At 38.6% G+C, this 27867-nt stretch overlaps 2 protein-coding genes across 4 annotated transcripts; both read right to left on the minus strand.

The window, feature by feature from the left end:
* Positions 1–2944: 2944 nt before the first annotated feature.
* hebp2 (heme binding protein 2) lies at positions 2945–10375 on the minus strand. The gene is made up of 6 exons (XM_042503677.2): positions 10234–10375; positions 9658–9791; positions 9280–9385; positions 7339–7474; positions 5691–5871; positions 2945–5465 (listed from the first exon to the last, which is right to left on the minus strand). Exons 3-6 carry the CDS (start codon positions 9352–9354, stop codon positions 5282–5284), a joined length of 576 nt encoding a protein of 191 aa, XP_042359611.2. The 5' UTR covers positions 9355–9385; positions 9658–9791; positions 10234–10375; the 3' UTR covers positions 2945–5281.
* A 136-nt stretch (positions 10376–10511) lies between these two features.
* On the minus strand, positions 10512–25226 carry cmtr1 (cap methyltransferase 1). Of its 3 annotated transcripts, none has more exons than XM_088089314.1 (24): positions 25025–25226; positions 22866–22970; positions 22064–22215; positions 21772–21930; positions 21483–21575; positions 21278–21349; positions 20051–20145; positions 19866–19938; positions 19567–19765; positions 17888–18006; positions 17636–17732; positions 17349–17481; positions 16141–16320; positions 16008–16064; positions 15841–15898; positions 15649–15717; positions 15200–15331; positions 14711–14836; positions 14379–14470; positions 14177–14245; positions 13117–13164; positions 12892–13004; positions 12614–12722; positions 10512–12433 (listed from the first exon to the last, which is right to left on the minus strand). In XM_088089314.1, the coding sequence occupies exons 2-24, from the start codon at positions 22963–22965 to the stop codon at positions 12298–12300; spliced, it is 2481 nt and encodes an 826-aa protein (XP_087945440.1). In that variant the 5' UTR covers positions 22966–22970; positions 25025–25226; the 3' UTR covers positions 10512–12297. The 3 variants fall into 3 exon arrangements, with proteins under 3 accessions (XP_087945440.1, XP_087945439.1, XP_087945438.1); XM_088089313.1 differs by having other exon boundaries at positions 22866–22966; positions 24815–25226; XM_088089312.1 differs by having other exon boundaries at positions 24815–25226.
* Between the last annotated feature and the right edge of the window lie 2641 nt (positions 25227–27867).

Raw genomic sequence — 27867 nt, forward strand, 5'->3', positions numbered from 1 at the left:
CCGCTTGGCCTGTCGGTACCTATCTTCTGCCTGTGCAGTCCCACAGGCCAAGAAGGCCCGAAAGGACTCCTTCTTCAGCCTGAAGGCATCCCACCCAAGGGTTTGGGTGTTGCCACCCCAACAGGCACCGACCACCTTACACCCACAGCACCAGTCGGCCGCCTCAGCAATGGAGGCACGGAACATGGCCCACGCGGACTCAGTGTCCCCCGCCTCCACCGGGACATGGTCAAAGCTCTCCCAGAGGTGGGAGTTGAAGCTCCTTCGGATGGGAGACTCTGCCAGACGTTCCCAGCAGACCCTCACAATGCGTTTTGGTCAGCCAGGTCTGACCGGCGTCCTCCCACACCATCTGAGCCAACTCACCACCAGGTGGTGATCGGTTGACAGCTCCACCCCTCTCTTCACCCGAGTGTCAAAGACATGCGGCCGCAAGTCCGACGATACAACTACAAAGTCGATCATCGAACTGCGGCCTAGGGTGTCCCGATGCCAAGTGCGTATATGGACACCCTTATGCCTGAACATGGTGTTTGTTATGGACAATCTGTGGAGAGCACAGAAGTCCAATAACAGAACACCACTTGGGTTCAGATCAGGGGGGCCATTCCTCCCAATCACGCCCCTCCAGGTCTCACTGTCGTTGCCAACGTGAGCGTTGAAGTCCCCCAGCAGAACAAGGGAGTCCCCAGAAGGAGCATTCTCCAGCACCCACTCTAAGGACTCCAAAAAGGGTGGATACTCCGAACTGCTGTTTGGACCGTAGGCACAAACAACAGTCAGGATCCGCTCCCCCCACCCGAAGGCAGAGGGTGGCTACCCTGTCATTCACCGGGGTAAACTCCAACGTACAGGCACACATCCGGGCGAGGGAAACTCTGAACCCTGAACTCTGAGTCTTCTTTTTCATCAAGGGGTCCATTGAGCTACACTTTGTCTGGTCCCTCCCCTAGGACCTGTTTGCCATGGGTGACCCTACCAGGGGCATAAAGCCCCCGACAACCGAGCTCCTAGGATCACTGGGACACGCAAACCCCTCCACCACGATAAGGTGGTAGCTCAGGGAGGGGGTGAAAATGACGTGTGACATGCTATTTCATGTTGTTTTCAGCTGTTTTTGGGACATGTCATATTTTACCATTTTTTTTGCCATACTATAGTATGACATTTTCAGGCATTTTTTCGACATGCCATTTTTTGGTATTTTGGCCCTTTTTTGCAATATTCTATTCTTCTCTGGCATAAATACGTTGGTTTGACTCAACAAAGTACTTACTAATATCATAGAGGAGTTTGGTAGAGTGGATAATCTACCTGACTGGTAAGCAAGAAGATGATAGTTTGAGTCCTATTAGATGCATTCTATTTTATTTTATTTATGCAGGAAAACTTCATTTGGGGGTAGATTCATACAGTTTAGACACTGATTGTGACAATGCGGACAAAATAAGGCACTTAAAGTTGCGTAGTACGTTGTTGGCCCATAAATGAGGTGAAGTGGTCCTGAAACAGGTAAAAAGCAGTGTCAGGGGGCATTGGTGGCTGAGTGGCCTCAGGTTCAGCTTGGGCCTTGGGCCTGGGGTTGGCCCATAAATGAGGTGAAGTGGTTTCTTTCTCATCTGTCAGTCAACTTTCAACAGACGTTGATGCTGATACTGAATTTTGCCCTGAAAAATCTTACATAAAACATATTGACTGAGTCTTCCCCAGACATCACTGCCTACAAATTAGGTGCATAGATGTAACAAGTATTGATGAGTTTGGCTTAGTAGACTACCATTTTGGCTGGTGTGCAAGAGGACACCGGTTCGAACCCGACTGGAAGCATTTTATTTTATTTATGCTGGAAAATATCATTTGGCCGTAGATGCATAGAGTTTAGACAGATTGTGACACTGCAGACAAATTAAGGCACTTAAAGTTGTGTAATATGTCGTTTGGGCCCATAAATGAGGTGAAGTGGTCCCGAAACAGGTAAAAGCAGTATCAGCAGATGCATCTGTCGAAATCAAGGAATATCGGTAAGGAAATTTCAAAGTAAAATCTGTGGTAATTTAGAAACTGTGATTTAATAACACACTTTGTCCATTAGATAGTACTGACATGTTTTAATATTCAAGTGTATAGTATTTTGTTTGTGACAAAATTTTCTTCTTGTCTTGTATATGTATAGTTTTCACCAATTCTGGCATTATCCATGAAATCTCAGCCGTGGATTTTGTAGTGTTGCATAACTGCAACAGCTGGCTAACCCACTAAGCCAAACCTCCTGACACTTTAACTGTTTTTGATGCTCTCTTTCACACTCTTGTTTGGACAGCAGTCTTTAAAACTCACTTGTCCTGGATAAAGTTCAATCTCACAACCTGGAACACTCTTAGAGCTAGAGCTTGACATTATTTTTCCCTCTGTGGTGTGGACAGCTGCTTGTAAATATCATCTGCCCTCAGTGTGGTTTGAACCAACAATCTCAAGGTCCACAGGGAAGTGCTCTAAGCAACTGAGCTAAGCTGTGCATGCAGCTTTAATTTTAGGTGGTTTTAAGCTGTTTTTGGGACAGGTCATATTTTGACATTTTTCACCATACTGCAGTATGGAATTTTTGGTTGTTGTTTCGACATGCTATATTTTGGTGCTTTTGGTTGTTTTGCATCATTCTCTGCCATGACATTTCTCTATATGCCATTTTGTGTGGTTTTCAGCTGTTTTGGGATATGTCATATTTTGACATTTTTCACCATACTATAGTATGACATTTTCGGTCGTTTTCCGACATGCTATACTGTGGTGTTTTGGGCAATTGTTGCAACATTCTATTGTGATATATGTACAGATTGGTTTGGATATAGGAGTGTAAAAATGGAGAATTTTATTGACAGGTCTGTTTGTAAAGTCTGGGTGAGAGCAGCACTGCAGGTGATCAAGAAAAAAGAGGCAGATAGAATGGTGCTAACAATATCTTGTTTAATATGCAAAGGATTTAGCAACAGATTAGTAATTGCACCAGCCTGAGCTCACATTTCAGCAACAGGGTGTGCAACTCCTCCTGTTGTCTGTCAGACAGATCTGTTCTGATAGTCAGCTCGATGTATCAAACAGTCCAGACAGCTCAATACCTTCAATGCACACTGTAATTGTTGGACAGTTCCCAATAAATGTCTCTGTGGCCCTCATCTCCTCTAGTGTGCCCTCAACCCCTGTCCCTCTGACCTCAGCAGCAGGGACAGCTAAGTCAAAGCTGGCTGAGAGGCAGCTAGCCTCCTACAAAATCTGGCGATGTGACTTGCTTGTCTGCATTGGTGGCAAATGGGCCTACCTTGTTCATCCAAGTCATGCATATGGGGAGCTGGTCGCTGTCGCTCCCTTCTGGATTGTACTGGGGGCTGTGGTGCAGTGATGGGAGGCTGGAGGAGTGGCTTGATCTCTCTTAACAGCTGTTGGGTTACTCCTGACATTTGTAATTTAACATCTTCCATGATCTCCTTTTTCAACTTCTCAATTCAGCTACAAAGGAGCTGCGCTGCATTCAAGGACCCACAAAAAACGTCCAATATTAGAGTGACCACACACGCCCCTCCCAGTGATTAGATATTATTAACCACTGCATGTCAAAAATCTGTGCCCTTTGATACCAATGTTTTTATTTTTATTTGAAACAATAACAACGGAATGAATAATATGAGAAAAACATATTTAATGCTATAGTATGGTTTTTTATGCTATTTTGGACCACAAAGTTGTTTTTCCTGAGACCTGATGCAGGTGTGTCTGGTCGAGATTTACAATGACTCAGTTGCTCATCATTTCGAGTTTGATAGCAGTTACAAGAAGTGGAGTCTGAGATCAGATAAACTTAAATTCACCAACATTTGTCAGGCAGGCAGACAGAGTCACCTTCACAGCAGCAACACTGACTGACAGGAGGAAATACCTGCTGTCAGTGTTTGCAGGTGACCTACAATTTCTTTCAAGTTTTTCTAAACACAACAAAGACACATCTATTTGTACACTGAAAGCGTGATCGGTCGCTGTAATCATTCTACACTGACTGCAAGGAGATCTTTTCTTAAGGTGACTCCAGTGTCAGTGACAGGACAAAATCCTGTTTGCTCAGACTTATAAAGTCAGTTTCTCTACACAAATGTCCTTTTATGAGCAATGTTTACTTGCCAAAATGCAGTAACATCAAAAGGAAATTTTGTACTTTGCAAAGACTAAAATGTGAAAGCTTTAACAACCTAAAGAGTAAAGGCTAGTATTTTTCAACCTGGGCCCTATTTTACCATGTTTCTGTGTCAAAGTGACAAATGGGAACAACAATTTTTAAATACTGGTCCAGTATTGAGTGACACCGCTGCAGACAGCAGCAAGGAAACTGCAATGTAACCACATGAGGCATGTTCACACCGTCAATGTATGTGCACTGAAGGTTCTTACTTTTGTCACTGGCAGGCTCAGATTGTTATCTCAGGCTGATGCTGATTAAACAAAAAGGATCTTGTTCTTCAACATGAAGGTCTTCCTCTGTAGGGATCCTTTCCATAGTGTTCTCAGACACTTCAAATAACAATCTGAGCCTGTCAGTGGCAAAACAAGCACTTTCAGTGGATGTACATTGAGGGCGTGTGTATGCTCCGAGTGCTTACACTGAAACAGCCAGCCTCGCGGCTGCCTGTTGCAGCCCTCTCGTTCAATACTGGACCAGTTTCAAAAACTGTGGTTCCCATTGGACAGTAAGACACAAAGACATTGGAAAATAGGATCCAGGTGGATAAATACTGAAGTCACTGTTAAAAAAAATCATGAATGAATAGCAATTAGCAATTCAGTGTATATTTAAAAAACTTATTAAAAAATGATGAGGCACTTTTTTTGTCATGATAAAATGCACTAAACAAAAGACTATTTTCTGACTACTTGGCTCCATCTGTTGGAATTAAGGTTTCACTGTATCCTGTTTTTTTTATGGCTTTTTTGTTTATGACTTCCCAGAGCTCTTGTTATGATTAGCTTGGTCCCTTTCTCATGACTTTCAGTGCGTGTATATCCAGTTACTTTTAGTCAAAGCAAATACATCAAAAGACACAATTAGACATGAAAAAATGTCAGTATGACCTTTAAAAATTCCATTTTGTTCATCATACATTCATAATAGCTATGATTTTTTTCCCTTTGGACATTAGTAAGTGCTGTGCTAGGTGTTATAAAATGATCATGTAAATTTCTTCCTCTAAAATAGGACAGCTGTAGCGGGCAGAGTGTTGCATGACCTGGAAACTTCCTACTCCTGCTCCTTCTTGAGGACCCAGACCTCGTTCCTGCGGTTGATGAGTTTGAAGGGACTGTCATAGCCGGCTGCGTAGAACGGCTTGTCGTCGTATTGGACTCCATCCCTCTGCAGGCTCTCGATGAGTTTCAGGAGCTCCTCACGCTTCATTTTTTCATTGGCAAAACCACCGAATGTCCTAGAGGAGGGAGCAAGAAAAGAATCTGGGGTAATGTTATGCATATCAGGGATTTCGAATCTTCATTTTACCAGTTCTCTTCTAACTGTACTTTTATTTGTTATGCTGTGTGCAATTGACTGGACATATAAAAGACTTACCAGGTTAATTTTTACACTTTTACACAATATCACCTTGAATTAGTAATTATATGCATAATCAATGGTTGTCAAGGTTGTATTTTACCTTACGTAAGCTGTGAACTCTTTCCTGTGCTCCACAAACACCTCCGGATCGCTCGGTGACGGTGGATTGTCCTGATGCTCCTCTGGGATGTAGAAGGATACAGTGAACTGAGATTCACATGTAGGTCCGGCTCCAGGGTCCACGCGGCATGTCACAGGGGCCGTCATCTCCACTTCCACCTCTGAAGAACAAGGAAATATGAACTTAAATTTAAAAGGGGCACTGTGTGGGGTTAGGTAGCATCTAGCAATGGACTGCAGGTTGCAATCAGCTCAAACTTTTCCCATGTGCCAAACATGACCTCCCAGTTATAATACCTTCAGTGTTTATTGTTTAGGAGCCGAAGTATCCACAGAGGTCTTCTCCTCACCAAAACAAACAGACCAAGGGATGCATAAAACTCTGTGTAGAATTACAACTTAAACTGTTTGTCAGATTTATAAAGCTGTCCATACCCCTGATTCTGATAAAGAGAAATATCACTGAGACAAAAATAAATGAATGTATGTAAACAACAATAAATCTATAACCTAATAAAGAAAGAAATAACATTTAAGAGAGCCCTGTAATATATCTGAACAATCTCTTGGTAAAAAAAAGCATTAAAGACCCATAAAGGCAAGAATGATACCAAGGATGGCAGTTTAAAAATTATTAAGAATGTTATATGAATGAGATGGCTCTGAAAACACATATCTTAGAAAAAATTATATTCAAAAAAGTATTTTTTTCAAAAGACTAATTGGCAAAAAAATCATCTATCTCTAAATTTACATTTAATCTCATCCTCATCATTTTACCCGCAGCTATCTGTTCTAAAAACGTGTACACCTACTTTGAAGGCTATATGAGGTGGACACATTCTTCTTTAATAAATACCAGTTTATGTATAGAAAAAGGCGTACATGTGTTTTTTGTTCATACACATCATTTATGCATCATACGTGCCGATTGGCATTAATGATAAAGTGAAATAAATGTATCGTGTAAAAATGAGGCTCATGATTATTCTGATGTAAAATCAGCTTCTGTAGATGAAAATATATTAAATCTTCTAAACAAACTCAGAGCTGCCAGCTGGTGGATTAAACCTCCTTACAAAATGATACCTGAACAGATGGCAGACATGTAACCACAATATGTGATGTAGAGGATTAAACTGCAGATTTACACATCATACTCTCCTTACACTGCAGACCTCAGTAGTTACAGGCATAAACAATATATATTCTCATAAATAATGCTGCTCTAAACTGCTGACTAAGACAAAGGCAGCGACTCTGTTACAAACTGCTGAGCAAGAACTAAAGTGCACTTTTTCATTGACTCTTGCATTTATTTATCAGCTCGCTTTTCTTCACGCCAAAGTTATCCATAACTTCATTTTGCAACATCTGAACATTATTAACTTGCCTGATTGTGTTTATTCAGGTTTAATTTTATTAAGAGAACTGTGTGGCTTTACATTTGTTTTTGTTTGTTTTACACCACAATTTACCTGCCTAAAACACTTGTCTAACAAAGTCTCAAAAATAAAGAATATGTCATGCTTCACAAAATACTTAATTGATCAGACATTGCCTGTTTTTTTCTTTTCACCATACATAAATACATGTGGCATTTTGGGAACAAAATGAATTAAACTCACTGTTGTGGTTGTTGCCTTTAATGTAGCTGAAGAGCCGGCGGAAGCCAGCGTTCATGGCTGCATCCCAGTGCATCCCGCTCAGAGTGGTGCTCATCCATTTAGTGGCATGGTAGGTACGGATCTCATAGTCTTGTGCCTGCAAAACAAGCATATATTCACACACTCATAACAAATAAACCCTTTTAAACCCGAGCAAATTGGCTTGATTTCTTCTAAAAACATGGGAAGAAGGAAATGAGCATCCTCAAAAGAAATTACCCCAAAATTAACAAAAAATTGTATAAAAGTTACAAAAAAATTAACTTAAAATTATCAAGAAAAGAAAAGAAAATTACAACAATGAACATAAAAATGTGCCTGAAAAAAAGTGCTAAAAATTAACATAATAATAATATACATATTCTGTAACTTAACTTTAATAAATATAGAATCATAATAATCATAAATATAGTTTTCTGAACATTTTCCTAGCAATTCTCCCTCCCTCTCTTTTCAAAAAGTAATTTTCAGGTTCTTTTCTTGTCACCTTTTATCAATGTCTTGCTTGCTGCCTTTTTCTCAGTGTTTTCAAAAGAAATCCAACTGATTTGCTGCTCAGGTTTCAAGGTTTAAATAATTGTGAAAGGTGTCTGAATGCAGCACAAGGAAACTTAAGTCGATCCAGGTTTCAAAGGGTTATTCTGTTGATCATTTTTCAATAAATCATTTAATTTATAAAATGTCAGAAACCAGTGGAAAACAACACCCATACTAAAAAAGACACACAATTTAAAATTAACTATGATAAAAAGCAGCAAAATGTCACAGTACAGAAGCTGGAGCAAGCAATTATTTGGAACTTTGAACTGATAAACGATAACGAGCTGTTCAGAACCAACAGGCCTTTATTCAAGGAGGACACCTGAAATTAATGTTGGCTGAATTCCTTTTAGCTGCTTTGATTTTAGGATCCTTGTATCCTGCATGCTTGGTCAGTTTTACTCTCACTGGAGCTATTGAATAGAACAGAGCCAGCATTAATGTCATGAGAAACACTTGTGCTTTTCCTACTGTGACAAGTAAAAATGTCTGCTGTGATAAAGGCCTATAAATTATCTATTGATTGACTATTTTTTAGCACTACAGACAAGTTTGGAAAATCATTACTAACAAGCTGTCATCCTAGGATGTTATTTTGTCCTAACATCACAGTTCAAAGCCCCGCACTCCGTTCACGATGATATACAACAAAGAAAATTGGCAATTCCCCACATTTGAGAAGATGGACTAACTTATATTTTAAGTTAGGGACTGGTTGCTATTAATCAGAGGGAAGGGAGGGTGCAATGGGGGAAAGGAAAAAAAATAGCACTGGAGGAGGACATATGTTTTTATTTTAGCTTGGGTGGGGGCCACACAACTTTAAATGGTTGAGTTTTAAGGGCATGTTTTCTACAAATAAAAAACTAAACTAACTAAACTAATTAATTAAAAGATACACTATTTTTCATAGCCAGAAATTGTAAATAAATGAATAAATAAAAAGAGCCAGATTCTGATAAATAAAGAACATAATAATTTTTAAAAAAGTGACACCCCATTTACCCTCTCCTTTGATAATGAAATTAAGTCCCTTATTTATAACAGGGGAGATTCATAAATTTCCCCCAGTCACTCTCACTCAGGGAGGTTAAATTAAAAATATTTGTGGCTTTGGGATCAGTTTTTTTTATTTTTTTATTTTTTATAAACCTAAACAAAAACTAAGTCACACCGCATCCACCCCCACCTCTGATAAATAAAGTACAGCCCGTTATAATTTAACTTTTACTGCTTAACTCAAGTGTTGATGTAACAGTTCAGCACTAACTTAACGACATCTCTTGTCACATGGCAGCGTGTCAAACAGATCAGGGTGAGGTTTACTGTCATTCTTTATAAGTGAATCCGGGAAACATTTACTTTTTTCTCCTCTGCTGTGAATTTTGGGTTCTGTAGTCCGGTTGAGAGCAGAACTTGTCCCAGAGCTTTTCTCATGACTGATGTGAAGGGAGGAGGTCAAAGATGTCTGTTTGGAGTAAAACATCGACAATTTCAGACGTTTTACAACCACAATAATACATATCACAAGACATTATAAAACCTCATATGACCGGTTACATCACGAGACTAGTTATGTATCCAGACGCATCTTAGCTTATAAAACAACTCTGCATTCACTAAATAATTTATATGTCGCTGAGTAATTCTTCGCCGCATAGCTTAACGCTTTTTAAAAAATGTTATCACCTTGTTAGTTCTAAAACAGTATGATACAAACAAAAAAAAGGGATTTGTTACCTGTAAAGTCGTGCGGTTTGGTGCAGTCGCGGTGAGCAGCGCGTTTGTTTACATGTCATCGCTTCCTGTCACATCAAGCTGAAATCTGATTGGCTGAGCAAATGGAACTTCAAAATAAGAGTCCCGCAACAGCGCTGAGTAAATGAAAAAGGCAGAAAGGTTCAACTTTGTTCACAATTTAAGCATAGTTTGGGTTTGTTTGAGTTCCCAGCAACAATCATGTCATACAGTTCTTCAGGAACAGGTCTAAATGAGAGTAATTTTGAGTTAAAATGACACAATAAACGCACAAATCTAACAAAAACTAGCGTCATCTGGAGGGGGTGCATTTTGTGGCAGACCACATATGTATTAAGTGTGGAAAAAATGCAAATCCATCTATAACTTTAACTGGGAAAACACACATTTTTTCTATGTTTGCCAAGGCATGATCTCAAGTTTATGTAAAACACAATACGTGATAGAAAGGCAGGGACTGTGTAATATAAAGAGAGGATACGTCTTCTGCCAAGTCAACATTGTGAATCCCCATATAAATTTTGCAAAAAAAAATATGAACACAAACTCCATATTTACCAAGGTTGGTATGATCTGGTCATATTTTCAGTCCCATTCCCAGTGTACAGCTCTGATGACTGACTGGGTGCATCTGTAAAGTAATCCACATATGGGGTGACTCATCATGCATGCCAAAATCAAGTTTAACCTTTATTATTTCAGATTGTATTTTACTCACATGGTGCATTTTGGTAAACAAGCTTGAACGCAACAGGTCCCACCAAACAGCTTCATCCAGCCATGGTCATCATCACTCACACTATAGTCTAAATCCAATATTACTAGGCACTTAAACGCCATTTCTGGGAAGAGCAGGTCCCATTTATTTACTACATTAGAATTATTTACATCATCGGGATCGATAGCTAACTTTACAAGAAAAAAATAAGTAATTTGCAGTATTTAAGAAACACACAGTCCAGGCGATATGAGGCACAACCACAAAGAGGAGTGGGAGTAAAAACAACCTAAAACCTAAAGCACAACACCTTTCAAATGTTTAACACACACACACACGATAGGTCAGTTATGAATGGGGAGAAAGCTGCTACATCAGAAACTGATATGATCAATGAAGTGATGGTGAGAATGTCTCTTGTATTTAGACTTCAGCTACAGTTTTACAACACAGGGCCTGTTGGTGTGAGAAAAACAGATCCTGGTCTCTATGGAGATGAGCAGTTGTAGCGCAACGCAAGCAGGACTTTTTACAGATATGGATGCATAGTTTAACATCTGTATCTCAAGCATTATCCAAATCGCAGATGCATCTCTCTTGTCATTGCTTGAGCGTGCACACACACACACACACACACACACACACACACACACACACACACACACACACACACACACACACACACACACACACACACACACACACACACACACACACACTGTATGGGGCTGTAAAAATGTCATCTACAGGGTCATGCAATCCAATGAAGAGACAATGGCAGCAGTTTTTTGTCTCCATATGAGGGGAGTCCCATTCATTACAATTCACAGAGCCAAGGGCAGTGGAAAAGGCAGAAAGACAGAGTGGTTTGTCAAATGTTCGTTGCTTACACTGATTCCAAATGTCACCGCTGGAAATAGCAGCAAGCAATCAATCACTTGAGCTCCAGAACTCCACTTACAACCTGGTAATAACTTCTCAAATGAACATAATATGGAAGAACTAGAGGGTCCTGACAATGATTATACAACAATGTATTAACTGATATTTAACAGGGCAACAAAACAGGGATTTACAAAAACTTTGACCATCCATTACTCCCTGCGTGTTATGGTGAATTCCTGAAGAAACTCTGTTTTTCTCATATGCCTCCAGAGTGAATGTAGAGTCTAAAAACAGCAAAAAAAAAAAAATAAATAAATAAAATCATGAAGTGAAGTCATAGAACTCAATTTTTAACAAAAGGAAAACTATATTAAAACATCCTTTTAAAAAAAACTCTCACATATGTCATGCAGTCTAGTCCAAATCTCATTATTTCAGCTGTATGCTCAGAACTGCTGACGTATGAGGTGTACCTCACTTTTACTCAGGGCACATCACTCATAGGCAGACATTTTTTTTCTAACTTTTTAGTAAAAATGCATGTGTTTGGGAAGCATTGCGCATACGACTGGATAAATTAAACCTGGCTTTTAACTGCACAAGTTGTGTGAGGGCTTGTAAAATTATGTTTGGATACAGTTTTGCTGTAGTTAAACTGAGACCCTAATGACTGCACTGAAGAGAGAATGTTCCCCCTTTTTTGGATCCTCCTTTCACTGTGGACGCAGGCGAGAAAAAACGCTTTCTTCAAGGATTCAATACAACACAGGGTGAGCCACTGATAGACAAATATTCAGTTTGCAGTGAGGTATTTTTTTTAACTTATATGATAGTTTTGATCCATGTTTTGGTAGATTTGTTTATTTGGCAGTACTTTATGAATCCCTCCTTTGCTGTCAGAATAAATACCAGTTAAGGTTTTGTATGATAACCTTTTCTAAGGCTCTATGTCCTCCACGAGACAAGTGCATTCTTTGTCTAGGTTGAAGCTGGCAAAGCCTTGGTGCCCAGTCAGCGTTTCAGGGGTGGTGATTCTGGTGGACAAAGGACAAAACTTCATCTTTGGACAATTTCTCAGGGTCCATCCGTGTCTGAGAATCATGAACTATCACCCCGTCCACCCAGGCCCAGAAGAGCCGCTCAGAGTGGCAAACACTGAGGACGAACACAAAGAAAGGACACTCTTCATTCATAAAATCATCAAGGCTGCTATTACATGCATACATTAACACTTCATATCATCCCCGCCACAGATCTGACAATATCTCACATACATTTTCTAATTCAATTGATGAAATCAGGAATAAATATTTGGGAAGAGAAGGCTTTACGTACTGGAAGGGGGCAGCAGAGTTGGGTGGCATTTCATAGGTGGACTGCTTGGTGATCTTATTATAGAAGAACTTCATCTTGGAGTTTTTGCTGTATGCCATCGTCCACGGCTCTGAGGGATGGAGAGGGAGGAGACACAGAAATCTTGCACATTTTTATTTGTAATTCATTTCGCCCACAGGATCATTTTGGCTTTGATACACTTAAAGCAAATTAAATCTGCAAGAGAATTAAAGTGCCCCTTTTTGACAATGAGCTGCAGGACAAACACAATCACGCACCATTGACAGTTTTAATGATGTAAAGGCCCGTGGGGAGGAAGTGTCGGTCATCTCTACCCGTGTAGGACAGACGTGGGACTCCTCCTGAGCTCTTGGTCACCTTCATCTCTAGTCTGGATGAGAAAAATCCTCAACATTTAGCTGATGAATTATATTATAAATGATTATATTATGCTTGGTTTGCTATTTCCTAGATCATGTTGCTTATAGGTCATCTTGTCACACCTGACAAAGATTTTCTCCATTTCTTCGAGCCTGTAAACCTCCTTCACTCTGTTTAGGGAAAAAAGAAATGTGACATTTAAGATCCCCTCCGCATGTTTTAAGACATATTAAAACAACCTCTGACCAATAATTTATGTCTGATACCTTTTTTTTCACAAAAAAGTTAAATCAATTTCTAAAAAAATCTAAAGGATCAGTTCTGTATTTTTCAAATTGGGTGTCTAAGTGAGCAATGGCAACAGCAATTTTGGTCCAGTAAAGGCTTCGATGTTCGCACCCTTAATTTATGCACAATAAAAGTGCTTATTTTTGCCATTTTGCTAAAAAAATTCTATTACAAGTGTGACCTTTTTATAAAATAGTATGGTCCTTAATATTTAAGCAGAAGCAACCTCGAAACCAATATCACCAAATCCACCAGACTTTATTTAAATAAATATTTTTTTTAGTGTATAAAAATGTGGCATTATCACAAATTAAGGATTTATTTCAAACAAAGTTCTTGGTGATTGTTGGAACAATAGATAGATGAACCAAGACAGTTATTGGGAGTTTTATTTTGTTTCTGTCGACTCAGGATGAAGTGTGCTTTACAATGATAAAATGATTTCTCGGACGGTCCATCTCTGATGAGATCCTTCCATAATGTTGTCAGTAACTAGAATAACATTTTGAGCCTGTCAGTAACAAAAACAAGCCCATCTAGTGGATGTACATTATTGGCTGCAGGACTCTCGCTCAGTACTGGATCAATTTTAAAAAACGTCAAATTTGTCTACGCTGCATTCCATGATTGTATCATGACGGGCTTCCAAACTAGTTGTGGTGTTACAAATCATACTTGTATGTACACATCTTAAACTCAGGTTTAGATTACCAATGTGCGTCAGCATCTGGAGTACTGTCAAGAGTGTTTGATTTGTTTACATGGTACACTGTATGTATTGTCATGTGAGCTTTCAGCTTTTCACTATGCCTACCCTTCAAATGCTTTCAGGGAGAATAAGATTCCTGCAAATACAGATATTGCAAAATCAAAACATGTCATTTAAAAAAATACCTGATAGGGTTCATGTCTGGTCTGCTGGGTTTGGCCACTGCCTTTACAAACTTCTCAGCCATCTGGATCCTGGACAAACAATGAGTATTATGTAGTAAACTAGAGAAAACTGGTATGACAAACATATTGTATTGCAATAAAGGTCAATGTTTTTATAACAGTTTTATTTAAAAGAACTGAACCAGTGATGAAGTTGTCCTACCGTTGGTTGAAGTGCTGATCTCTTACATCAGTGCCATTCAGTATTAATGCATCCATTACGTGAACTGCATTGATTCTACGCTGAGCTTTGCCCTGAGGACCAAACATACTATATTCATACATGTAAAACAACAAACACGGGCAGCAAATAACTGGTTTCTTCATGTGTATTTCTAACAGGAAGAAATGATTCTTAAAAAGTCAAGAATGATCAAGAGAAAACATTATCTCGTCAGAACAATTGTTATAAAAAATGGAGCCAAGCTTGGTGAGATTAGGGATACTGGCTCCCATATTTCATCTGTTTCCTGTTTCCAGGCCCTCCTCTCTCACCTCGCCCTTCAGCTCTTGGACGATCTCCACACTCAGAAGCGTGTCTCTTGGCAGCTCAAGCTTAAAATTCTCCAGTTTCCTCCAGCGCACAGGCATCTTCCCGTCCCATGTGTATATCTGAGACTTCTAAAAAGGCCAAGGGGAAATGGAGAACAGATAAAAAGAGGGAAACAAGTTTAATGAAAGGTTACCGTGCTTTTGGATGAGCAGTAAAGCCGAATGGCAGGAATGATAAATCAGCTTTTACAGCTTTCTGTATTTATCTTTTCCAAAGGAAAAGGAAACATCTTAGATATGAAATTACTGAGTTCGGCCCATTACTGTGAGTGATAATGCATACAAGAGCTGTTACCTGATATCAAATATGGAAAATCTCAAAAAAGACAAATAAAACCCTCTGGGTACAAAAAGAGAATGGTAAAATATGCATGACTATAGTTCAGTAAACACAAGTTCAGACTTACAATTTGTCATTTTTATTTGACTCACCCCCAGTGCTAGAAGGAATATCTGCTCTCCACCTCCCACAATGCACCTGTGGTCCAGAATATGACGCAACTTCTCCAGCGTGGTTGAGTTGAGAGGTGTGAGCTTACACTGGAAGGACTCCACGTCTGAGGACTGAGAAGCAACAGAAGTAAAGAAATGGCAGAAAGACAGATACGGAGACAGATTTAAAATTTTAAAACAGCACATTTATGAGGACAGAACCAGATAAACATATAATACTTGTGTTAAAATCATATTTAGAAGCACCACTAACACAACAAAAATCTCAGCTTCTGGGAAATATTGTTTAGGATTTACAAAAGTGCACAAAGATGCTTTTTTTTTTTTTTAAATTTTAGTTTCAGTATTTCCAGGTGAAAAGAGCAAACACTCATCAGCGCCGTATTATTCTCAGCAGGGTTTCCTTAATCCTACATTTATTAACTGACCTTCATCAGTTCGTAGAATTTTGACTTTGCGTCTGAGGAAGCAGGAGTGACTCTAGCCTTGTCTGGGACCTGGAAATGGACATACGATGTACTAAGCAGCCCAGTAACATAGAATAAAACTGAATTATTCAAAAAACTCCTCTTTTTTTTTCTTTTCCAGCTTCTATTTAGCATCAAAGTTTCTGCACTCACCCCCCAAAGTTTCAGACACTCCTTTCTAATGTCTGCTTGCCTCGGCTCTGAAAGGGTCCTAATGAAACAAACGTCACACAGTGAGTTGCACATATAAACACCGTCACACATGGCTATACCACATATGAGATAAATGCACATAGACAAGTAGAAGAGAGGGGACTCACGGGTCTACAACAAAGGCTTGGATCTTTGCCAAGGCCTTGATCTGGACTGCACAGAGGCTGCAGCGAGAGTTCAATTTCTGTCAGTCACTCAGTTTGAAATGAAAAATTAAAGACAAATTTTGTTTGTCTCTACCTCTCATTAGAGTTGACCATAAAGTGATAGAAGTCTGTGTCATCCTTTATGATGTGTAGGGGAACCACATCGGTAACGTCTCTGTCTGTGTTCTTCAGCTGGTTCAGTTTCAGGTTGACTCTGAACATGTATTCCCTGACAGCGTCTGAACCGGGCTTCAGACCTCGACACACAATGTACCTGCGGATAACAATGAGTGGGAAGAGTTTAACAGATGCAGGACTTGTCTGTGCAGATTCTCTCTTTTCAGAAAAACGTTGGACCCATAGTGAATTTTAAGAGTATGGTCACTTGGAAAGAAATAGTTTCCTCTACGCAAGAAGTAACAAATCCAAATCTAAGAGTAAATATAACAGTTTCTTCCAGGCAACTGAGAGCTGGGACTCACTGATTATTACTAAACGTAAAAATTGGAACCAAATATCAATAAAAAAAACTTGAGTGGTCTCAAAACACTTAGGTCCTTTTCAAAAAAGGTCAGAGAGATGAATAACCGCCAGAAAAGTGTTTTTGCAGAATATTAGGAACATTTTGCAGAACATGATTACATTGGGTACATTATGGAGTCATAGTGAAATGACCTTTGACCCTTTATATACAAAATCATCATTTTATCCTATTAGACAACTGTGTGAGATTTTGTCATAATTAACTCATTAATTCTTGAGTTAAAAACAGTGAAAAACATCTATTTTTTCCTACATGGTGTTTAGTTTCATAGGGAACCCCACTTGTCATATGTGTTAAATCAAATCAAATCAGTCATGGCCAAAACTATGTTATGTAAGGTAACAGTGACCTTTGACTATCAAAATCTAATCGGTTAATCCTTGAAACCAAGTAATGGTTAGAGCCAAATCTTAAAAAAAAATCCCTAAAGACTTCCTGAGATATTGAAATAACAAGAATAGGAGAGACAGATGAATGAACAACTTGAGAATATAATGCCTCTGGCCATGGCTGTTACTGCTGTGGAGGCATAATTTATCCAAAGAATATAAAGATATTTGGGCCGACCCTAAAGAAATTATTTATGTCAGAAAACATGCAAATTATATATGTTACAAACCAGAAGTCATACTGAAGATGGCAATTTTTAATTTCCTATCAATATTCACATAAAATATATTAATAACAGAGCCAATAACCCTACATAAGTAGCAAACTCCACACTGCCCCTCATAGGATACATACACACACAGACAGACCTCTCAGAGTTGGCAGGCCTACTGGTGAGGGGTTTGAAGAGCGAGATCCTGTCGAAGCAGAGGTAGAGCAGGTAGACCAAACCCACACTGAACGGGGTGAAGAGGTCAAAAGTCTTACAGACAAAGTGGCCACCTATAGAAGACAAAAACAGCCACAATAATTGAATCTACATGTGCACAAGTGCAAGTGCAATAACATAAATATGATGAAAGTGTTTCAAGCCACTGATGGACAGGAACGCAGACTATGTGGTGACGCATCCATTCATGCACATGTACACATATACCTGTCCGGAGTGTCGAGAGGGCAGTGAGGAACTGACAGAGCAGCAGCTGTTTGCTCAGGATCTCCTGGATGTTTTCTTGGCCTTCCACAGAGAAACCCTATCCAAAAGTGATGCAATCAGTAAACAAAAAGCTGAAAACATCAGTTCAGCCCACAGAGAGCAGATATTTATGAACTCATTTTCTGTTTGATATGTATATTTTAGATTTTAGATGCTTTGATACAAAAAAATGTCAGTGTGAAATAGTCTCACCCCATCTGCCATGAGGATGTGCAGCCCTCTTCTCTCTGTGCTCTCCAGGACAAAGTTTCGGAAGGCAGTTATGTTTTCTGGCCGAGTGATGTCTCCGTCCCCGTCCACCCCTCCCTCACCTGGGACACACAGAGGTCAAGTTTTCACTGAATCATTCATCACCTGAGACGTGACCGGCTGAACGTGTCCACATATAAATCATGTCAAGACAAAAATGTCAACATACACTGCAATACTGCAGAAAACAAAGGTCAGCCTTTAATTTGAATTCATTGTATATATTGTACCGTTCTTCTATAGTTCCATACATTATCTACTGTGTAGAGATTTTGGGGAAATACGTACAAAACAATCACAATCAAACTGTTATGCCACTGAAGAGAGCTGTAAGAACTGTAAACAGAGCTGATTATCATGATCCAACCAAAAAAATTCACATGCTCTCAAATTTAGAGACTTGTGGGACTTAAAAAGTGGACATTTAATGTGTTAATTAAAAATAAGATGCTTTAATTCTGCATCCAGAAGTCGTTGCAAGTTGGAGTGAGTTTGTATGAACTAAGAATTTGTACGAACTTTTGTAGGACTTGAAATAATGCAAATCAGAGATGTACATTTGTGGAATAGTTTTACAGAATAATTGAAAATGTGTGATACACTTGATAGATTAAAACAATATATTTAAAAATAAGATGATTAACAAATATAAAAATAAGATACGAACACTGGTCTGTTTATAAATACTTGTTTGGGACTTTTGGGTATATATAATATACAGTTGTTTTGTCTCTTCTTTTTATTTTCAGTGTATCAATCTATAGAAAATTGTACAAAATAATTAAAAGCACTGCAGCTAGCAGTGCCAACACAGGCTGCATTGTAATCACTCCGGGCATTTGTGCACCATTAATGTCCATCCACTCAAAGTGCTTCTTTTTGCCACTGACAGGCTCAGATTATTATTCTAAGGGTCTGGCAACATTAGACAGGATCCCTACAGAGACAGACCTTTTTGTTAAAGACTAAGATCCTATTTGTTTACCTAGAAACAGCCCTGAAATTGCCATATCCAAACCAATCAGACTCCATATAAATAAACAGTCGTTTTGGCGTGTATACAGCCAGCATATTTTTATATCTAACTAGGAGAATTATAGGTTTATATCAACCAGACCAGAGCTGGTTATTGTTTGAACAGTGGAAAAATTAACCAAGGCATTTTTTTGTTGGTTTTATTTTGTTACTGTCAACACTGAATAAAGCGTATTTTATAATAATAAAATTATTGTTTATTTAAATGAGGTCTGATGGGTTTGGCAGTAGTAAATTTGGCGCAGTTTACGGTTAAACAAAAAGGATCTTGCTCCTTAACACCAAGGTCCATCTCTATAGGGATCCTTTCTATGATGCTGCCAACCACTAAAAATAAAAATAAAAATTTTGAACCTGTCAGTGGCAAAAACAGGCACTTTCAGTGGATGTACACTGATGGTGAGCAATGGCCCATTAGTGCTTCAGTACAGCCTGTTTCACAGCTGTCTGCTGCAGCTGCAAAACTTGCTTTGGTTTGTAACTGCTTCAAAGATAATGCTTTATTATTGTTTATTATTTTTGTATATGTGTATGTGAGTTGTAGTTGTTGAAAATGACCCCAAAAAATTAACTAATCGTGTGTGTACCATAGTAAGGCTCAAACAACTCGCTCGGTGCTGCATAGAAATCTTCCAGTTTGAAGTCACAGGGTCCTTTCAGCGTCATGCCAAACCCTTTGGCATGCCAACGCCTCTTCCACAGTATGTACTCTGAAAAACCTCCAGGCCCCGCACAGACGTCACCGAAGTACAGAAGCTCGCCCTCGCGGTCCTTTGTCAGAGGTTTCTACATAATGAGAGAGGTTTGTCTCACCATCTGCTTATGTGGGCCAGTGTGAACAAAAGTTCAGTGCAACACCCATCAGCTGTTACTTTGACCAACTCACCCCTTGTGAATCCTTTGGGTTGGTAAACATTTGGTCAAAGCAATGGTCGATGTTGGCCATTTTCATAGCTGCTCTGAATATAGAGAGAACATGATACATAATACAACTTTACATTGTCTTTACGCAAGAACCAAATAACGTACACAACATTATTCACGTCGATAATTTACTGCCAAAAGACTGACCTGTTGAGGAAGATACCTCCTCTGATTGTCTCGTAAGGGTTGGAGCGTGTCCGTGCTCTCCTCATCTCCTCGCCCTCCAGGTTATCAAATACTGACTGAACATCAAACAGACACAGTGGTCACACAACTTAAGAATACGTAAGTATTACGATTTGGGTTCATCCAGTGTGCAGAGGAAAATCAACAGAGCTCAACACAAAAATAAAAATCCATTGATACTCTCATTCTTCACATTACAGTGATGAAACACAAAGCTGTCATTAACTCATCTTAGTGTCTTACATGCAGGTTCCTGTGTTAACAGCACATTGACCCTTTTCTGTTCATTCTGTGCCTGAAAGAGGTATTATTTGTGCTTTATCTAACCAATTAAAACATTTACCTTTACTCTGAAAAGGCTTCCAATATTCTGTCTCCTGGCTTATTAACCCCAATCACACGAGACCCGAGACAGACTTGCATTGGCTCAACAATCTCATGTAAAATTCACACTATATTGAGTAAAGCTTCACCAGGATTGTGAGCCTTAAATTGACAATGGTCTTTTTGCAAGGTTAATACGTTATAGCTAATTTCCACCTCTGTTTTCTGAAAGTTCAAAATATTACAGCTAGGGCTGTGAAGGTAACCACATAACCACAGTCATGTGATGCCTACTGCAGGACTGAGCTCATTACCGTCATCGCTGCACTTATTTATTTATTTTTTTTTGCTGGTGAAAGTTACAGGAATGCATATGGTGTGCAATATGAAACATAAACAAAGTAATTGTTTAGTTCTCATCATTAACTTTCTTCAGATGTTAAAGAACATCTGAAGAAACAAAACTATTCCATTACTTTTCTCTCAGCTTCCGGTATATAAACAAAGAGAAACTCCCGCACACTGTCCTGCTTACTGCTGACATATTAACTGAATGAACACAATGACCTTTCGTCTAACACTTGTTGCTGTAAACCGGTAATACATTGCTTTATCAACGCGGTGACAAAAAGTAATTTCCAAGAGCCCAAAGTAACATTTTCACCTGGTATGTTTTATCTAACCAACATTTAAAAAAAGCCAAACTACTCAGTTTATCATGTATGACAAAGAAAGGGATCAAATTCTCTCACCGAATAAGCATGAAACAAGCAGATGTTTAAAAAAGGATATTTAAATACAGATTCTGTAATTTTATGAAGAAACTTAAAAAGGGACTAAAATGAAAGAGAGGTTATATTTTACCTTGCACTTAAGAAGATTGTGCAGGAGGTCTTCAGTGCAAAACTCCGTCTCATCCTCAATCTTAAGCTTTCTCTGTAAGCAGTCAAAAATAAGACTATAAAAACAAAACACATACATATAAGGTAAAGGAGTGTGTGTGAATGAACGTTGTGTATAATATGTAGTATACAGTGCATGTCTGAGTGTCTGAGGTGTTTATATGTACATTTCCCAGTTTCATCCACTCCCTCAGCTCATCTGCATCTGGGTTCTCTGTGGTGCATTCTGGGAACCAGTCTACCTTCTCTATGGCACTGGGCTGGACAGACAAACAGAGACAGAGATGGGAAACAGATCATGTCAATAGGTATTTGTGATGTTTACACAAGAAAATTGTTCTCAGGAGTGAAACAAAAAGAAGAAACACAAATTGACAGTTCAATAATACATATTTCACATATGATAAAGAAAACACCACTGAAAGCATTCAATGGTTATTATTCACTTCTGTGTACCTCTGGTTCATCACGCCAGTCCACATTGAGCTCCCCCTGAAAGCCCTGCAGTGTGAGACCGAGACCTCTTCTCCCTCGCTGGGTAGAGGCCTCCACAATCTCTTTGCGTCCCTGTCCAAACTTCCCCAGACCTTCACCCTCACGGAAACCCATCTTAGCCTAAAGGTAATATGAGTTAGAAGAGAAACAGCAGAAAAGTGAGTTTCTTCTTTAAACTTTACAAAATAAAAATGACTTTATCTCTGAAGCTCATACATAGGAATTCTTTCGAGTGCAGGTTTTGCTAGATTACCATGAGTTTCTGCGACACGCTGTTGTACATGGAGAAGTTGGAGGCGGCCTGTGAGGGGTCGGTGTCTTGGTCATCAAAGGATGATATGGAGGGCATGGAGAACCCCGGCCTGTGATCCTCCTGGTCACTGAGGGAATCATTTTGGCTCGAGTCTAGACAGCATGAAACCACAGACAAGTGATACTTCACAAGAGGAACACTTTTGAAATGATTATCAACTTCATTGGCGACAGTCATGCTCGAAACAAGCTTGAAGGTACACGACAAAACACTTTGTTTATTCTACAACAGGAGCACCTGCTTCCTCCCAATATGCACCTGATACAGCTGCATATGATGTGACCAGTATTAAAATATAGTAAACAACATGTACAAACCATTCATGTAGAAACAGGAGAAGGCAGACACGCCAAAGTAAACAAACAAACAAATCTATTATTATCATGGTCAAGAATTTACTTTTCAGCATTACTGTCTTGTGCTGAACTGAGTTATAAGAAAGCAATAATGCACAGAGTGTTTCAAGACTGCTGCATCGCACTGTCAGGGTTTATTTCATAACAATGACCAGCTTGCTGTACATTATCCTGCCTATTACACTGCTAGCTACTTACTAAGAGAACAAAAATTTGGACCCAAATATTGCTTTTTATTATTTAATTGATTTAAAATGAATTTTATTGTTTCTGCTTATGACTGGGCAATATGGAGAAAATCAAATATCAAGATATTTTTTTAACCACATACCTTGATGTCGATATTTCTATATTTTTACTATGCAACTGTTGTTCGATTTATCTACCTTGTCTGGATAACTGCGACTCTTCATCTGAGCTGCTGTCTTCACGATGCCTCTTTGTGCCATGCAGGGGGGCGGATGCTGCTTCAGCTCTTCTCTTCATCCTGGCTGAAACAAAGCAGAGAGAACATAAATAATAATCTGTCTGATGACTGAGATGAGACAGCATACAGAATATACATGAGAAGACCAAGGACTGTGAAAGGAATATCTAACCATGGAGAAAAATAACTTTAAACTAAAAGAAACAGAACGCAGCAGCAGACTCTCACTTTAAGTATATGTCAAACAAAACAACAAAAGCAGACTTAACAAAATAGTAACTATGACAAGGATGCATGTATGAGAGGCAGCCAAAAGCAACAATTAGTCAGTTAACTTATAAATGGATACTGCATGCACACCGCGCTTATTATTGTGGTAAAAATGCCAAACATTTGCTTTACAGATGAATATTGTTTATCATTTTTCCCACATTTTATTACTGTATTAATATGTGTTTCAAACTGTTTAAGTTGCAATGTGTAAGATGTAGGGGGATTTGGCGGCATCTCGCAGTGAGGATTGCAGATTACAACCAGCTGACATTTTTCCAGATACTACTCCTTCAGTGGTCATTGTTGAGGAGGTTTTTACCAAGAGCCTACTTATCTGCAGAGCTCTCTTCCTCTTCAAAACTAACAGACCATGCAACTTTAACCGGTAAAGACACTAAAAAAAGAAGCTTCACGTTACAAATTTCTGTTGGCATGTTGCAGACAAGTCGCAAGCCTCGCACACATTAAGTGCTCAACTTTTTCTATGAAAACTTAAAATGCAGATGTTCAGAAGATTTTAACGGCCAAATTATCAGGAGAGGTCTCTTCCTTTCCAAAACAAATGGATACATGATTTAAACCAGTAAAAAGAGTAGATAAAACCGTTTCACATTATTTTTATTTTTTTAAATCAGTCTTTGTCCAATTCCCTCTTAACAGAGGGGCAGTGAACTTGGCCAATGCAAAAAAGCCAATCGCCCTACTCAGAGCCAGTGATTGGTTGGGCCTTTCTGGGGCTTCTGTCAAAACATGGTGGTGCACCATTGCGATCTCTGTAATGACCTGCTCTGTATGCAGATATAAACGACTCGATCTGAGGTAACAAAAACACAAGGTTTCTTATTTTCTGATTACACACTTAAGAAAACAAACATATTATATTCAATTTTCCCAATATTCCCTTAATCCTACACACTGGACCTTTAATACATCACTGTTACGTTTCTGACACATTTTTTTTTACACATTTACATTTGATTTCACAAAACACACAAATATAATGAAAAAAAACTGAGTTGCAGCTGTAATGATTGCCTGGTGCATGGTCATCAATGCATATGCACAGACCTACATATATTCTTACATGATGCTCTACATTATTAAATAATACATGCACGAAGACAAAACAAGAAACACAGATTGAGTCCTTTCAGCGGTGAATCCTGCCACCAATATTCTGCCATGACCTCACAAATGTCTGATCTCTAAAGTGCAAAGTTAAATAAATAAATGAATGAATGAATGAATGAATGAATAAATAAATAAATAAATGTGTTCTTTGCTGTTTTCTGGGGTCGTAAAATGGGAATCTGAAGACATTGAGAAATTCTCAGGCAAAGTATGTATGGGTGTAATGTGTGTGTCTCTGTCGTGATTTCATATGTGGGTTAAATCAAAACAGATATTATCAACGAGTTTCCACATAAATGATCAGATTAACAGCTGGCTTTTAAGTGGGACACCTAGCTCCAGTTTGCGCCTTTCATGTACTAAAACGCTTTCACGCGAGGCGTAACTGTGGCTAGTCAACGTCACATTTAGTAAAAGCGGTGTCTTGATCCTCCACGTTGCCAAAACTTGACAATTATAATGTTGCAATGTGAACATACATGTCCTGCAAATACGAGCCGTTACCTCTGCGGTTGTGTTGTAGTTAGCAGCAGTCAGCTATCAAAGTTTGGTAAAGTCGGCCCATGCCACTCTCCAAGATATATCAATGCAGGCAAACACAGCTGAAGTGATCGGTTCGTCTGGTTTGTGTTTTCGGTGTTTTCTGTGAAACGAAACTGCGCAGCTGTAGCAGCTTTAGCTGTTAGCTAGCTAAATTAGCCAGCTAGTTTTTACCAGCTCAGAAGAAAAAACTTCACTCTTCTGTGGCGACGCAGCAGCGACAAGACGTTATTTCCACATATGTTTCGAGGTTTCCCAGTTGATTTTTTATTTGCATGGAAACTTCTGTTATGAACAGTTTAAAAAACAAACAAACACACTTTACATTAGCCCGCGCTCTGTTTCTACAGATTTCAGGGGTCCTTCCTTGTCTGGTGACGCGCGCTTGTGATTTGCAGTGACGTCATAACGACTGTCCATATAAATGCCTTCGTGTGTTTTTGTTATTTTTATTGTATTCGTTTCATTTATAATATAATATAATAAAGGAACACTAGTTGTATAGCACATTTCCCGGGATCAATACAGTGTTTCTGATTCTGAAAATATAAAACATAATAAAGGATACAGATTTACTGTAAAGGAGTGGAGAGATAAGATATAAAAGGTAAAATTAATTACTAAATGATGTTAAATCATAATTAAATCATGAAAGGTAGCAAAAGTGCAGACCAGAGGTGCAAAGGCAAAAAGATTATTTAAAATTATTTAAAATCAGAGTCTGGGCTACCATGTTTTGTTGTAGCTCTTGGGACGGTCAGTGGGCCAGCTCCAGATGTCCCTATAATATAATATAATATAATATAATATAATATAATATAATATAATATAATATAATATAATATAATATAATATAATGTAATGTAATGTAATGTAATGTAATGTAATGTAATGTAATGTAATGTAATATAATATAATATAATATAATATAATATAATATAATATAATATAACGTAACATAACATAACATAACACAATATAATTACATTAGACTGAAATAGTTGTTTTACTTATTGTATTCATTTTATGGGTGATCCCTGCTTTAATTGCTTTTTGTGGATTATAACTATAAGTACATACAAAGGTCTGTTACATAAAGGTAAAAGATATTAGAAAAACACATGACAGAGAAGTAACCTCATCATTTATCTTGATAGTATTACATTATCGCACAGAAGCAACTTTGCATTGATAACAAACATGATGTAGCCTCCTTACAGTAATAACACAGGGTCCTAACTGCAGCTTGTTGGTGACGGGTCAGATCCCCAGGTGCTTCAGTGTGTACTTCTTCTCAGCATTTATTTTGTTAAAAAACAAACAAACAAACAAATAAACAAAATGATTAATTCTAAAGTTATTGTTTTCTCTGTATATTTTTCTTCTCCGCAGTCCTCCAAAATTTCTAACAATAACAACAACCCCACTAAAAGTAAGACTAAACATGCCTGTCATTGCAGTTAAATTTGTCTGGATAGTTTGATTTGAACAGTTTTGATTTTCTTGTGACTGAGAATAACAGTAGTTGGGACTCATTTACATAAAACTTTAATTGCATTGTTATTTGTGTGTGCGATTAAGTGATTAGATTTTCCTTTAGTCAGTCTTGCATGTCTGTTACATTGGGCTAAGCCGTTCTTGGCATGTGAATTGAGGGATCCTGAGCTGTCCTTCAAAACAATGATTAGTCTATTTCCAGTGGTAGCTACTTTACAATGGGTTATGAAAACAGGCATCTATGCTTTCCTGTAAGAAAAAAAGTCAATCACGAACATGTCAGTGTAACCTTTGTGGCTCCAGACTGTCTGCACATTGAGTGAAAATCATTTTCTCCCACAGGCTAAAAATGAATCATATTTTCAGTGTATTTTTAAAGTGTAAGTGCTGAGCCAGGTAAAGTACATCCTGTGGGGTTATTGAGTTTCAAGGAAACACTCCTCCTTTCGTGATGCACCTTGAAGCGAACCTGTCAGTGCATCGCATGCCTTCATTGATGAGACTGTCAAATCCTTCTTAGTAGAAATAGTGTCAATAGCCTGTTTTCGTGATACAAGAGATAAATAGAGGAAGCTCTGCTTTGTGACAGGAATTCTTTCACAAATTTCAGACTATTGAACCAAAAATATGAGAACATGTGTTAAAGAGTATGCGTGACTTCTACTGGATCCTGGAGATGAACACAAACTGTCTAGACAAAGCCAACGCCAATTAATTCAGCTTCACCCCTTCAGATGGTAACGATCAGTTACTTTGCTTCATGGCTTTTTTTAGCAGTCTTAATTAAGACTGTGCTAAATATACTTTCATGGAATCTGTTTTTAAATGAAATACTTGTTTATAATGCATCAATAAAATTAAAATTTTAACATCTAAAACAAAAAGTAGACTATGTCATAACAATTTAATAGGCTCACAGAATCAGTGACTTCTTTTAGACTTGCTTTTATGTGGTGTTTATTTTTTTTAATTATTTTTAAATTGCTTTTATAGTTCTACAAGCATTATTCATATTGACATTTTGTGTCATTTTGCATTTTTTTGTCCACTTATTTTATCTTTATCCTAACTTTACAACAGCTTTGGCTCACTTATGTTTCAGGACTGTTAAGCTCTCTGTTACGATATTGCCTTCTGAATATCCTGTTTTTGCTTTTATTGTGCCAACACACACCCATACCAGCATCCACTGTTACAATGCAATTGGCCTCTTAATTGTAACTAATTGTTAAATTGTGACTCAGTGACCCCAGAAGACGTCATTACAGCGTTGCTGTGTCATCCGTTGATGGGGTTTGTGTTCTTCTTCCGAACATAATTGGAGTCCACTGGTCTTAGAACATGTCTCTCAGGTATATTAAGCCAGCACAACTCCAGTTGCTCTGTTAATCCTCCACTGACACAAATGCACACACACGAACACAAACACAGTCCAACACCATGTGACCAGCTTACGCAATGAAGCCAAGGCTTTATATACTACCTGAAGGGACCGGCTTCCCTCAGGGGAGATCATCACA

This window comes from Plectropomus leopardus, chromosome 16 (assembly GCF_026936395.1).
Source record: "Plectropomus leopardus strain MGB_pleo_1.0 chromosome 16, ASM2693639v1, whole genome shotgun sequence".
NCBI classification, from domain to species: domain Eukaryota; kingdom Metazoa; phylum Chordata; class Actinopteri; order Perciformes; family Serranidae; genus Plectropomus; species Plectropomus leopardus.